This window comes from Eumetopias jubatus, unplaced genomic scaffold (assembly GCF_037043125.1).
Source record: "Eumetopias jubatus isolate StellerSeaLion01/CBP00866 unplaced genomic scaffold, mEumJub1_p1.0 scaffold_5, whole genome shotgun sequence".
Taxonomy (NCBI): Eukaryota; Metazoa; Chordata; class Mammalia; order Carnivora; family Otariidae; genus Eumetopias; species Eumetopias jubatus.
Window position 1 is genome coordinate 28370500 of NW_028274811.1, and position 14215 is coordinate 28384714.

The window sequence follows — 14215 nt, forward strand, 5'->3', positions numbered from 1 at the left end:
TTTTCACTCTCTCTCTCAAGAATAATTAAAAAAAAAAAAAAGAGTTAAATGCTTTAACCGACTGAGCCCCCCAAGCCCCCCAAAAAACCACCTCAGTTTTTTTGTTACTTTGAACATTATTTTGAATCTCATTGTATGAAATATATCGGTTCTTTCTCTGGTTAACTTTTTTTTTTTAAGATTATTTATTGGAGACAGAGAGTGTGTATGAGTGGGGAGAAGGGCAGGAGAGGGAGAGAGAGAATCTCAAACAGAATCAGTGCTGAGCTGAGCCCTATGTGGGGCTCGATCTCACAACCCTGAGATCATGACCTGAGCTGAAATCAAGATTCAGACACTTTAACTGACTGAGCCACCAGCTGCCCCACCTAATTAATTTTTAAAACCCTATGCAAGCTCTTCTCTGCATTTGAGTTTTAGCAGATAAGCAGATAAGCAGATAAGGCCTTATTAACCTAATTTAAGTATATAAAGGGGTTTGTATCTCTTTAGTAGGCATTGTCAGTAGTCATTCTTGGGCAGAAGGCATCTTTAAAAGGAAATGCAAATAGCCTATGAGATAGATGTGTCCAGCCTTAGAATGACACAGTTGCAGCTGGACTCATATGGCTCCTGGAAGAGCTGAGGCATTCACCCTTTGTTCTTGTTTTGATGGGGAAAACAACCTTACTGTTTTTCCTTTTTTGGTTCAAAGGAATAAAACAATAAAGCCTTCTTTTCTGATTCTGTTACCCAATTTTTTTTTAAAGATTTTGTTTATTTGGGAGAGAGGGAGAGAACATGAGTGGGGAGGGGCAGAGGGAGAGGAAGAAGCCAACTCTCCACTGCAGGGAGTCCGTCGTGGGGCTCCATCTCAGGACCCTGGGATCATGAGCTGAGCTGAAGGCAAATGCTTAACCAGCTAAGCCACCCAGGTGCCCTTCTGTTACCCAGTTTTTTTTTTTTTTTTTTTAAGATTTTATTTATTTATTTGACAGAGAGAGAGAGGGAGAGGGAACACAAGCAGGGGGAGTGGGAGAGGGAGAAGCGGGCTTCCCGCGGAGCAGGGAGCCCGATGCGGGGCTCGATCCCAGGACCCTGGGATCATGACCTGAGCTGAAGGCAGACACTTAATGACTGAACCACCCAGGTGCCTCTGTTACCCAGTTTTTAAGGCAAACCCATTTACACTTTAGAAGTTGGGAAGGATTTGGGGATCCCCACCCTAGGAACATGTACCATTCCCCATGAGAACTGTTGACTATATTTTTAGTGGCCTACTGGCCTTGAGTTACACTGCCCTTTTTTCCAGCCTTTTTCACTGCAGTTTAATTTAGCCTCAAGTCATACTTATATCTCAGCTGCATCATGTTGAGTGCTCTGTCTTGACAGCACATGTTCCTCAGTTGCTAAACTGGGATGTATTTTTTGGACCACTTAAGAGTGTGCTCACTTGGTTCATGTGGCACTGTATCTCTGTTTTCTTTCTCTTTTTCTTTTTCCTTTTCTTTTTCCTGCCATAGGTAACTGATTTTTTAAAATGTACCACCCTCAACAAATAGCTGGTCTATTTTCCTATTGATCTGTGTGGTTGAATTAACAAATATAAGTGTCTGATTCTAGTCATATGATAGAAATAGTCTTTATTAGTTTCTGTGGATATATCTAAATTGGTATTTTTAATCCAATTTTTATTAATCTTTCTTTTTCTTACTTAGATTGATGAACAAATTGAAAGTATGTTTAATTCAAAGAAGAGAGTTAAAGATATGGCTGCTCCTGGAACATCTAGTGTTCCTGCTCCAACTGCAGGAAATGCTGAGAAATTAGAAATTGCTAAGAGATTGGCTCTTAGAATCAATGCTCAGAAGAATCTGGGAATTGAGTCTCAGGTATTAAGTAATTTGTTCCAAGTTTTAGTCATTACTTTTTATGTCAGCACAAGTGAACAGGTTGTTCTAGACATTGAGTTAGTGGGAATTTAACATTAATCTGAATACAGAATTCTTCAATTACTGCATTTGGATAATTCCTCTTATATGGTTGACTGAAATATTAATGCCTATTTTGGAACTCCTAACTGAAGCATGTTAGCTGTTGATAGTTTTTTTTTTTTAAAGATTTTATTTATTTATTTGACAGAGAGATAGAGCACAAGTAGGCAGAGGGAGAAGCGGACTCCCCGCGGAGCAGGGACCCCCCGATGTGGGACTCGCTCCCAGGACCCTGGGATCATGACCTGAGCTGAAGGCGGATGCTTAACCGACTGAGCCACCCAGGCGCCCCTTAGCTCTTGATAGTTTTATAAAGTAATATTCTGATTGGTCTTACCAAAATCTTAAGGAAATAATTCCTTTTTTTTAAAGATTTTATTTATTTGAGGAAAGAGTGCACAAGTGGGGGGAGGGGCAGAGGGAGAGGGAGAAGCAGACTCCCCACTGAGCAGGGAGCCCGCCGTGGGGCTCAGTCCCAGGACCCTGAGATCATGACCTGAGCCAAAGGCAGACGCTTAATGACTGAGCCACCCAGGAGCTTCCGGCTTTTTCTTTTTTGATCTGCTTTTATTGGGCACACAAGCAATTCCTTGGAATTATAATACCTGGTTACATAACTCAAACTAACATGGGCTTAAGCAGTGGAAAATGTGTTAAATATTTCACATGCCATCTTTCTCTTGAGAGCTCTTTTATTAACTTAATTTTTAAGAAATTATCAACTTAATTTTTAACTAAGAGTAAACTTTCATAGCATTCCCAACGAATATTTTAACAGTGTTTTGAGGATTTTGAGAGTTTGGGGACCTGTAGAGCCCTCTGTCCAGTAGGATGGATAGCTTCAGGACTGTAACACCCAAGCTGGAAAGACCAAGCCAGATGCTAGCGGACTGACTCAGTGAGGCAGCCACAATCAAGGCTTAGAGGCTCAGGTTTCTGTTTTTGTTTAGCCAGTGAGGATCACTTCTCTGCTGCTTGGCTCAGATCAGGTGTTTAGCCAGTGAGTTACCATGAAGTGTCTGCTGTACTTGGGTTTTACTTCCTCTGAAAACGGGGATTATAGTGCCTAATCTAATATTCTCTGGGATTATTATTGCTAATAACTCTTTATAAGTGAAATCAAATAGCCACGCTTTCTCATTGTTAGAAAAGCTTGAGGTTTGAGTCATGTATTACCCACAGAATTCTGTCCACATTAGACACATAGTATAATTAAGTTCCAATTAAAAAGGTTTAAGTACAAAATAAAGTAAAAGGGTAAGTCAGTCATTTACTGTAATTTACTGTACATTGGCTTGGGCTATGAGGGGAGGAGAGCTCAGTGGTGGTAATGGACAAAGATTCTAATTTAGAGGAAATTCTTAGGAGCCACAAAGTTATATAAATGATTTTAGAAGTATTTCACTATATTTGGTATCAAGAGTTACCTAATTCTCTATGATCCAGTAGAATTTTTAATAATAGAGTTGAATGTTTTTTATTTTTCTCATCAAAGTAAGAGAGATATATTAAACTATTAATATGTACTGCTAAATTGCACATGAGTAGGACTCTGCATTTGAAAGATGCTTCTAGTTAGTGGCTTTGCAGAATAATTTGTGGTAGGATCCCTGATCCTGTCTCTGCCCTCATTTGAGATTTGACTGTAGGTCTTCTTTAACTGCAGGATGTGATGCAACAGGCCACCAATGCAATTCTCAGAGGTGGCACCATTCTGGCTCCCACTGTGTCTGCCAAAACCATTGCAGAGCAACTTGCTGAAAAGATCAATGCCAAGCTCAATTATGTGCCTTTGGAGAAACAAGAGGAAGAGAGACAGGATGGTGGACAGAATGAATCTTTTAAGAGATATGAGGAAGAATTAGAGATCAATGACTTCCCACAGGCAAGTAACAGTTTTAAACCTTTTTGAATCAAGGAGTAAAAAGTCTTGCTTCTTTAGGAGCAAAAATAACTTCTTTAAAACCCGTGAACATTTTAATAGCTACTTCACTTTTTATTTAGATGAGGGAGACAACAATAGAAATTTTATTTTTATGAATATTTTCTAGTTATATTAGGATCTAAATGGTTTTATGTGAAGGTGTTAATTATATTCTTAATATTAAACATCATATTATTTAAGCCTATTCTTTGTCATTACACCAGGTTCTTGTCCTGTTGTGAAGTGATTTTTTCCCCCCACCCTTTCTTCCATAGACTGCTAGGTGGAAAGTTACCTCTAAGGAAGCTCTGCAGAGAATCAGTGAATATTCCGAAGCTGCAATTACAATCAGAGGAACATATTTCCCACCTGGCAAAGAACCTAAGGAAGGAGAGCGGAAAATTTACTTGGCAATTGAAAGTATGTATTGTTGGTTCTGTTGCAGTCTTGAGTTAGGTGAGTTGATAGAAATGTAACAGACATGGAGAGAATGTAAGGTCACTTCGAGAGAGTATAAAAATAAGGAACATGTATAAGAAAAAAATAGTTTCATATATCATTTAAGGTCTTTATTTAGAAATTCAGTACGTATAGAAAGGTGAATGATCTGTTTATGGAACTCTTTTAGTCTTGACTATTCAGTCAAATTAGAAAATCACTCTAAAAGAAAACATATATTTTAAGGACTGTTGTGTTTATGCTTCTAATAAGTAGAATATTCTGGCCGAAGTTTAGATTAGAAAGCAAATCAGTATATTAGTTCACTTAATGTTTATCCAAGCAAGTATTCCCTGTGAAATTATGCCCATAAAAGTTCATGCATATCTTTAAAAAAAACTAGAAGAGGACAGATAATACCATAACACAAAGTATATGAGTAAGGTATAATATAGAGTGATCAGATTTGGGTTTTTTTGTGTGTTCTGTTTTGTTTTTAGATTTTAATTTATTGGAGAGATTGTGTGTGTGTCTATGTTTGTGTGTGAGAGAGAGAGAGAGTGTACGGGAGTGGGGAGAGTGGCAGAGGGAGAATATAAGGGAGAAAATCTCAAGCGGACTGCTTGCTGAGCGTGGACCCTGACGCAGGGTTAGATCTCATGACCCTGAGATCATGATCTGAACCTAACCTAAGATTTGGATGCTGAACTGAGTGAGCCTCCCAGGCACCCCAGTCAGATTTGCTTTTTAACTTTATTTCACACATTCATGAATGAGTTCAAAAGAGTTTCCATTTTTATTTTTCCCCTAAAGTATTATTCCACTGCATAGTAGGACAACTTGCCTCCCTTCATTTAAATTTAATCTGAATATCTTTAATAGACTTACAAGGGTAGACCAGCCAGATCCACTTCATCTATTTAATGAACTAAGTATTTGTTGCATACTGGTTTTGGAGCTGTGGAGAGGTTGATTCTGTGTGTTCTGTAAGCTCAGAGTCTACATACATAGTGCTTTAAATAGCTTTGATGGCTCCAGAGAAGCCTCTCTCACATCACATATTATCTCGGGTACTAGTCTACTTTGAGGCGCACACATCACTTCTGACCAAGAAGCCTTACCTCATCCCTCTTCACTCTGTAGCTCTTTACCTGTTTGTTTTTCTTCACAGTACTCATCACAGGAGTTGTAATATATTTTTACTTGTCTGTGTCCTTCCCCTACTAGAGTTCTGTGGGTGTGGTGACTTTATCATCTACTCTCTTCTCAGTTCTCTGTTCTCTAAATTTTCTGAGTAATGCATCTGATTAAGCCCTGTAGTCACTTGTCTTCAGGATACAAAGTATTACTTGACAGGCATGTCCTCTATTTGATCTTTTTAAAGCTGCACTATCCAAGAGAACGCTCTGTGATGGCTATGGAGCACTCAGAATATGGCCAGTGTGACTGACATTTGTAAATTTTATTTAATTTTTGTAAAGGAATTCATATTTTTTATTTTTTTTTTAAGATTTATTTATTTATTTATTTGACAGAGAGAGAGAGAGAGAGAGAGACACAGCGAGAGAGGGAACACAAGCAGGGGGAGTGGGAGAGGGAGAAGCAGGCTTCCCACTGAGCAGGGAGCCTGATGTGGGCCTCAGTCCCAGGACCCTGGGATCATGACCTGAGCCGAAGGCAGACGTTTAACAACTGAGCCACCCAGGCGCCCCACTTTTTTATTTTTTTTTAAGTAATCTCTATACCCATTGTGGGGCTCAAACTCATGACAGTGAGATCAAGAGTTGCATGCTCTACTGACTAAGCCAGCCAGGTGCCCCAATTTTTATTAATTTAAATTTAAATAGCCACATACATGGCTGGTGGCTACTGTAATGGTTAGCTTTTCTCTAAAGTTTATTGTTGGAAAGATCATTAGAAGGTATTTAGATCCATTGAAAGTATATTGTAAATAAGGTCACTGTTAGTGACTGTTAGTTTTTTCTTGCTATATTTTGGCATTTCTTTGATTCTGTGAAGACTTTATAATTTTAGGTAAGTTCTTTACTGAATATAATCTACAGATGATTTGCTTACATATTAGGATTTGATTCTTTCCTGGCCAAACCAAGGAATCCCACTAACATGACTAAAAGTTAATTAGTGCTGTGCCTGTTTAGTCACTTTCCTTTGAATTGGTGACCTCAGTTGTTTTTGTGTGGCATCTTACCAAGGAATCCCACTAACATGACTAAAAGTTAATTAGTGCTGTGCCTGTTTAGTCACTTTCCTTTGAATTGGTGACCTCAGTTGTTTTTGTGTGGCATCTTAGCATGAAGACACAAGAAGAGAAACACATGTATTGTGTGTATCCCGTCTACCCCTAAGTAGAAATCATTTCCTGGCTAAAAGTGCGAGATAGGGTCAGAGTAAGTTAAAGCACTGACAAGTGCTGTTGCCAAGGTTATGCTGTTTTGTTTTTTTCGCTTAGTAAGTATTTGCCTGGTGCTATAAACTTTTGATTAGTTTCCAAATTTCTGATACAGTTGATTTCAGATTTTTGCAAATTTATTCACTTTTTGTCCAAGGACAGGATTTTGGAGTTCCAGGCTCTGCCATTTTTACTGATGCACTGTCACTATTGGACTTTTTAAAGTTAATGATGAATTGTGGCAATGGGGAGACTCAAATGCAGCCTTTATATGTTCCATGTTATTGCCATTCTGCCATTATTTCCTGCATATTTTAAAATGCATGCATATTTAAGATTCATGCATATTTTAAAATGGTGTACAAAGGATGTAGAGCTAGAACTAAGCAAATTGCATGTTTGGTTTTTTTTTGTGATTGTGACTTTTATTAAGTCAGGTATTTAAATGCATCCTTTTATGTGTCCTGAAAGACTTTTGTTCTACCAGTGACTGTGTGTTTCTAAATCATGTGATACTCTTCCTTACTGTGTAGTAAAATGAGGATTGCTGGCACCTACTTCTTCAAGGAGAGAAAATTACACTGACATCTTTCTGCACTTGGAACTGGACAGGTCTCCCCTACTCCAGTGTTCTTTAGGCCATACAGGATGGAGACACAGTGTCTTCCAGTGGAATCTGATGATAAAACCCTTGGTATACATGTAATCAACCTTTTATTTTCAGCTTGAATATCATGGGTGTCATTTAAGCAAAACCAGTATCTTTAACTGCCTGCCTTATAAAGACATAAATCAGATATAATTGTTTGCTTTGAGAAAGGATCCTCTATGTAATTCTTGAATTTAAAGGTACTTATGTTTAGTATAGTGTAATATATCAAGGTTCATCTTACATAGAACTTTATCAGAACATATCTCCTCTACTGCCAAGTGAAGTGAGAAGCACACAGCTTCTGCTTGAATTTTCCATCCACTTAGAATGCTTCTGGTCACTTCTCTCCACTGTCAACTTGTGCTTAGGAAATAACGTCTAGTTTTTATAATCTAAGCCAGCTTTTTTCCTCCTATGTTATAAGATAATCTTGTCAAAAATGAATCTTTAGAATTCTAGAGCCATAGTGACGGTTAAGAACTGGAGATTAGTAATTAAAGTGATCCAGAGCTTTGAGATTTTCATAGATGATTAGTTTTTTAAAGGATTTTTTAGTTTTTGAAACGTCAGCCAGATAACTGAAGTCTAATAGGATGAAAACAGGTGTTGGAAGGAGCCATTGTCATCTGTTTCTAGTTCTGTAATTGATGGGACCCTACTGCCTGGCTCCTTGGAGACTCTGTGTGGCTCAGCAGTTTCAGGCCTCCCACCAGGCAGCGGGAAGGAGAACAGGAAGGACTTATGTGCCTAGCCATCCTATATAATTTATAGCCTGTTTTGTGACTCTCTCTTTTTACTAGTGGAGAATCCCTTAAAAGCAGCCAGAGTTGTTTTAGGACCAGTGAAAGGAAATGCCTCTTTTCCATGGCAGCTTATAAACATATGTAACCTATTACCTAAAGAAGCTTTATAAGTCAAAACTTTAAACTGGTCCAAATGGTCAGGCTCTAACTAAAGTAGGAAAATTACTCTTCTACTTGGATTTAGGTGAGAGTGTCGTTTTCTTTTTTTTTTAAATAGCACAGGGTATCAACAAGCTTCACACCAACTCATGCCAAGTAGCATATTTTTCTCCTGAATTTCATTTTGGTTGTAATTTTTAGTCTGGCTTCACTCTTGATTCACTTTTGTTACTTTCATCCACTTCTCTTCTCTTCCAGCACCCACAGCTTTAAAATGTGTGGTTGCTGGCTGGTGGAGGTGTAGGATTTAAATTAGATATGTTGCTACTTCACAGCCATACTCCTATTGTTAAAACTGTTTCTTCTTCCTCCTCCCCTTGCTCTTTCTCCTCTCTTCTTCTTTTTCCTTCTTCATCTCCTTCCCTTCCTCCCCTCTTCCTTTCCTTTGCTCCTTCTGGGATCAGAAAAAGTTATTCACGTCTAATAAGGGGAATTCTTGTGACTTGTTTTCCTCATTTCATTTTCTTACATAGAATGATAGATATATAGTTTTATATATTGGATCCCTGGTTCTCCTGTTGTTTAACATTTCACTCCTAGTCCTTAATTTCTAGTCTGTTGGTCCAGCTCTTCCATTTTTATCAGTGTGCACTGTGCTACTTACCTACTTTTTTTTTTAATTTTTATTTTATTGTTTGTCTATTTGGGGTTTTTTTGAGAAAGAGAAAGAGGGGAGTGGTGGGGCAGAGGGAGAGAGAGAATCTTAAGCAGGCTCCACAGCCAGTGCAGAACTCAACGTGGGGCTTGATCTCAAGACTGTCAGATCATGACCTGAGCCGAAATCAAGAGTCGGACGCTTAATCGACTGAGCCACCCAGCCGCCCCCCCACCCTTTTTTAACTTTTATTTATTTATTTTTATTATTTTTTTGGTGTATGCTACCTATGTAGACTTACCTGCTCCTAGCATTGTCCCTTGGCTGCAGATCCCTCCACACTACCCTTCATGGCTCTCTCATCTCCATGTCTCCTTTATTTCTGGTCCTTATTTCCATTGACCTTACTGACATTTGCAACTGGATGTCACATGAGCTCTTCAACTACAGCAATCTCAGAATCGAATTTCATCTACCATGATGACTGCTGATAATACCTGTTTTTCCTTTTAGTTTTTTTGCTTCTCAACTCTTAGCCACTTAAATCTCCCTGGAGAACTGAGGGAGAGGTTTTTGTAAGGAATGATATTTAGAAGTCATTTTGGTAGACTACTTCCTACCTTCTTATTCTGTTGCAATATCTTTACAAGGTTGTTTTTCTGATAGTCTGCAAGATCATCAGGAGCATGAATGAATTCTTTGTATAATGAATCTCTCACTCTGTGCATACACAGTAGGTACTTAATACGTCTTGAATGGAAGTAACTACATGAAAGAATGTCTCCAGCCTGCCTCATCCTCTAGGCTGTCTCGCTGGGTTCTTTTACACTCTTTTCCAACCACACTCTACTTATCTTACTCTTCAGTAATCATGCCTTTTTTCCCCTTGTTTTTTTTCCCTAGATTATTTATTTAAGAGAGAGAGCACGAGCAGGGAGGGAGAAGGAGAGTGAGAAGCAGGTTTCCCACTGAGCAGGGAGCCTGGTGGGGGACTTGATCCCAGGACCCTGGGATCATGACTTGAGCCCAAGACAGACGCTTAACCAACTGAGCCACCCAGGTGCCCTAAGCATGCCTTTCTTAATCTGTACCATTGCACATGGGATTCCCTTTGCAGAATTTTCCATGGCATCACTTCTCCTTCAACTTGGGTAGTCCTCCACCTTAGGGAATATAAATGTCCAATAAATATTTGTTAAATAAATGAACCAAGGAGTTTATATTTCTCTTCAACTTTTTCTTAGTCTGTTTTGGACAAAGTGCTAATCATCTTTTCTTTGCTCTTTTTAATCATACCAAGAACTCTTTTTTTTTTTTTTAAGATTTATTTATTTATTTGAGAGAGAGAGCACAAGCAGGAGGGGCAGAGGGAGAGGGAGAGAGAATCTCAATCAGACTCCTTGCTGAGTGTGCAGCAGGACGAGAGGCTCGATCTCATGCCCCTGAAATTATGACCTGAATTGAAACAAGAGTTGGACACTTAACCATCTGTGCCACCCAGGTGCCCCCCTACCAAGAACTCTTTTTTTTTTTTTTTTTTTAGGATTTTATTTATTTATTTGACAGAGACAGCGAGAGCAGGAACACAAGCGGGGGAGTGGGAGAGGGAGAAGCAGGCTTCTGCTGAGCAGGGAGCCGGATGTGGGGCTCGATCCCAGGGCCCTGGGACCATGACCTGAGCTGAAGGCAGACACTTAACAACTGAGCCACCCAGGCGCCCCCCTACCAAGAACTCTTTAACACTACATGTAATGTGATCTCATTGGTTACATTTGAAACTCTAGAAGTAACCAGAATAATAAGCAGCCATTATATAATGTGGATGATGTTCCACCAGGTTCTGAAAGGCTATCTTGGCAGGCAGTACAGTGTTTCTAAAAGTCATCTACTGTATTTCCTACTGGATCTCCATGACATGGATAAACATCCAGTGTAATTCTAGTAATACGAATAATGTTTTCCTCTTCCTCATCAGGTGCCAACGAACTGGCTGTGCAGAAAGCAAAAGCAGAAATCACCAGGCTTATAAAAGAAGAACTGATTCGGCTGGTGAGTGAAAACCTCAAAGACTTACTTATTTGTTTTACTAAATATTTTATTGAACTGTTATATAAATTCAGAAAAGTATACAAGTCATAAACACATAGCTTGGTGAATTTTCATGAAGGAAGCACACTGATGTCATCACTGCCCAGATCAAGAAACGTAGTACAATACCAGCATTCCAGAAGCCCCCTGCATACCCCTCCTGTCACTATTCATCTCCCTCAAATGTAACAGTATTTCAACATGGTAGATGTTGCACCTGTTTTTGAACTCCATATAAGTGGGATCGATTGCTGTGTACTCTTTTGTATCTAATTTCTTTGACTCAACATTACTTGGAGGAAATCCATGTTGTTGCATGTAGCAGTAATTAATTGTCTTTCATGGCTGTGTAGTATTTAATTGTGAATATACCCACAATTTATGTATTGGACTTTGGGACTGTTTTACTTTCTTTTTTATGAATAACGCTTCTCTGAGCATTCTTTTTTTTTTTTAAGATTTTTTATTTATTTGAGAGAGAGACAGAGCATGAGCAGAGGGGAGGAGGCAGAGGGAGAGGGAGAAGCAGATTCCCCACTGAGCAGGGAGCCCGATGTGAGGCTCAATCCCAGGACCCTGAGATCATGACCCGAGCCAAAGTTAGACGTTTAACCGACTGAGCCACCCAGGCGCTCCTCTTTTTTTTTTTTTTTTTTCTTTTATTTGAGAGAGAGAGAGAGAGACAGTGCCAGGGGCAGGGGCAGAGGGAAAGGGAGAGACAGTCTTAAGCAGACTCCGTGCTGAGCTTGGAGCAATATAGGGCTTGGATCTCACAACCCTGAGATCACGACCTGAGCCGAGACCAAGAGTCGGATGCTTAACAAACTGAGTCACCCAGGTGACCCTTCTCTGAGAATTCTTTCATGTCTTTTTTGTACATACAGTATGCTTTTCTCTCGGGTATATACCTTGAGGTAGAATTGCTAGTTATAGTGTAGACGTAGTTAGCTTTACATAAGTTTTAAGTAATTTTCCAAAGAGGTTATGTCATGGAAAAGGCATCTTTTTATAGACCACCTTCCCAAAGAAGGTGAACACATCCCTGTGTCTTTTTTTTTTTTTTAAGATTTACTTTAGAGAGTGCACACCAGGTGGGGGAGGGGCAGAGGGAGAGAAGCAAACTCCCAGCTGAGTGTGAAGCTGGCGTCGGGGCTCGATCCCACAACCCTGAGATCATATCCTGAGCTGAAATCGAGTCCAGATCCTTAACCAACTGAGCCACTCAGTCGCCCCCATCCCTGTGTCTTTGGTGCCAGTTGAAGCTTGTAAACTACCTATCGTGTGTACACTTTGTCCTTTCTGTACAAATGTGTGTTTGAGGTCTTTCCTAAAATTCCCCTTACAGAACTTTCTTCGGGGGGATAAAAAGTTTAAAGAATAGAAGCTACACGAAACAGGAAGGAAGAAGAAAAACAACCTTTTCTTTTTCTTTTTTTTTTTTTTAATAACCTTTAAGTCAAGGGCTTTTACGACTGTTTCACCAAGGAGTAATAGAGAAAGAACCTTGATGCCACCACCATTAGTTGGTTCAAAACTGTTGTCCAAGAGTAGTCCCGTGAACACAGACAGATGATTGGTTTTTGAAGAGTTTATTCTTCCTCAGTATGATAATACTAACATTTTCTGTTCTAAATATCTGGTAATGCTGTAAGTTTGGAAAGGAAATTTCTTTGACATGTATTTCTTTTTTCTTTTTTTTTTCTTTGCTTTTTCTGACTATGTATCTTTTTTTTTCTCTTGTAGCAAAATTCATACCAACCAACAAATAAAGGAAGATACAAAGTCCTATAAAACATCTGGAAGAAACTTTTTACTTGTGCTGGTCTGTGACACATGTGGCAGTTGTTGTCTCGTTTACAATGTATTGTAAATTAAGATTTTTAAAATTGTCTTGCTGATTTTTTTTAAATATATGGAACCAGTATTTGCTAAAGAAATCTTTCAGTAAGCAACACCAGAATTATCAAACTGTATTTAAAGCAGGCCTGTTTTCAGCATATGATGTCCTTTAATGTAAACTTTAAATATCAATATTTTAAATACCTGGATAATATCCCAGAAGTTTAAAAAAAATGGAAATATTTGGACTTTCTATTGACAGTAATAAAGTATACAAGTCACTAAGGGGCTTTTCACCTTATCCTCTTGAAATGAAATTGTGATCATCTCCTCAAACAAAGGTAAAATTCTCTAATTTTGTGTCCTCTCCCCACCCCCCTTGAACTTAAATCTTACTTGACTCAGTGGAACAATATGAACTGGACTTAAGAATGTTATAATAGAATTTTTACAAAATGTTCCAGTTTTTGTTTCAATTTTTATCATCATAAATGGGCAATAGTTGGACTGCTTTTTGATTTTGTAAAATTAAAGATTTGTAGTTTAAGAGTTTTTTGCATTTCTTTACACTGCAAAGAGTTTTAGTATTTACTCCTTTTGGGTTCCCCTCCCAACCTCTAGCTCTGTGTCTAGATACTGAATCTTTTTTACTCTTCCTTAAAAGAAAGTGATTTGTAGCCTGTAAATATTAATGTTTCCTTTTTCCCCTGGAAGTGTTTGTTTATACATGTGTACATAAAAACAGACTACTAATTTTAATCCATATTTTCTCCAGGATTATTGAGTAGGTTTTGAATTTTCTTTCTTAAAATTTCAAGCATAATGGTACCTGTGTTGTAGACTTAGATTTAAGCATCTCTCAGTGAAATTTAGCTCACGAGGAGTCATAAATTACATTTTTGACCCTTCAGATATATTCCCTGAATATTCTAATTTAAATTGTTATGATTGGATCACCCAATATTCTTTTCAAGACTCCTGGTATATTAGAACTTTGTATTGTTGCCACTTCTTGAAAAAAGAAAATTTCCAGGAATTAAATAGATATATTTCTTAAATTAAGAGACATAGAAGTTTCTGAATATTCTTGACTTAAGAGTTTTTTAAAAAGAAGAAAATAAAGCATACTCAAATCATATTAATAGGACATTAAGTGGTTAAAATGACAAGAAGTATCATTTCTTCAATATAGTTATTCTTACTGAAAAACTAAGATGGATATAACTGGGAAATATTCTTGGATCCCTTCCATATCTACCTTCTTTCTTGGAAGAAGAAAACAGACAAGACACATGTAACAGGAAAACCAAATAAACCATTTACTCTAAAATGCA

The 14215-nt window shown here is 38.3% G+C and overlaps 1 protein-coding gene across 2 annotated transcripts in view; it reads left to right on the top strand.

Annotated features, from left to right (window-relative positions):
* Positions 1–14215, top strand: part of DDX46 (DEAD-box helicase 46) — a 76427-nt gene extending 62212 nt beyond the window's left edge. The window contains exons 19-23 of one of the 2 annotated variants that reach the window (XM_028103567.2): positions 1698–1874; positions 3640–3858; positions 4173–4317; positions 10930–11003; positions 12786–14215. In XM_028103567.2, coding sequence (XP_027959368.1) covers positions 1698–1874; positions 3640–3858; positions 4173–4317; positions 10930–11003; positions 12786–12833 — 663 coding nt within the window. In that variant the 3' untranslated portion in view covers positions 12834–14215. The remainder of the gene's footprint in view (positions 1–1697; positions 1875–3639; positions 3859–4172; positions 4318–10929; positions 11004–12785) is intronic. The other variant, XM_028103568.2, reaches the window with a different exon arrangement.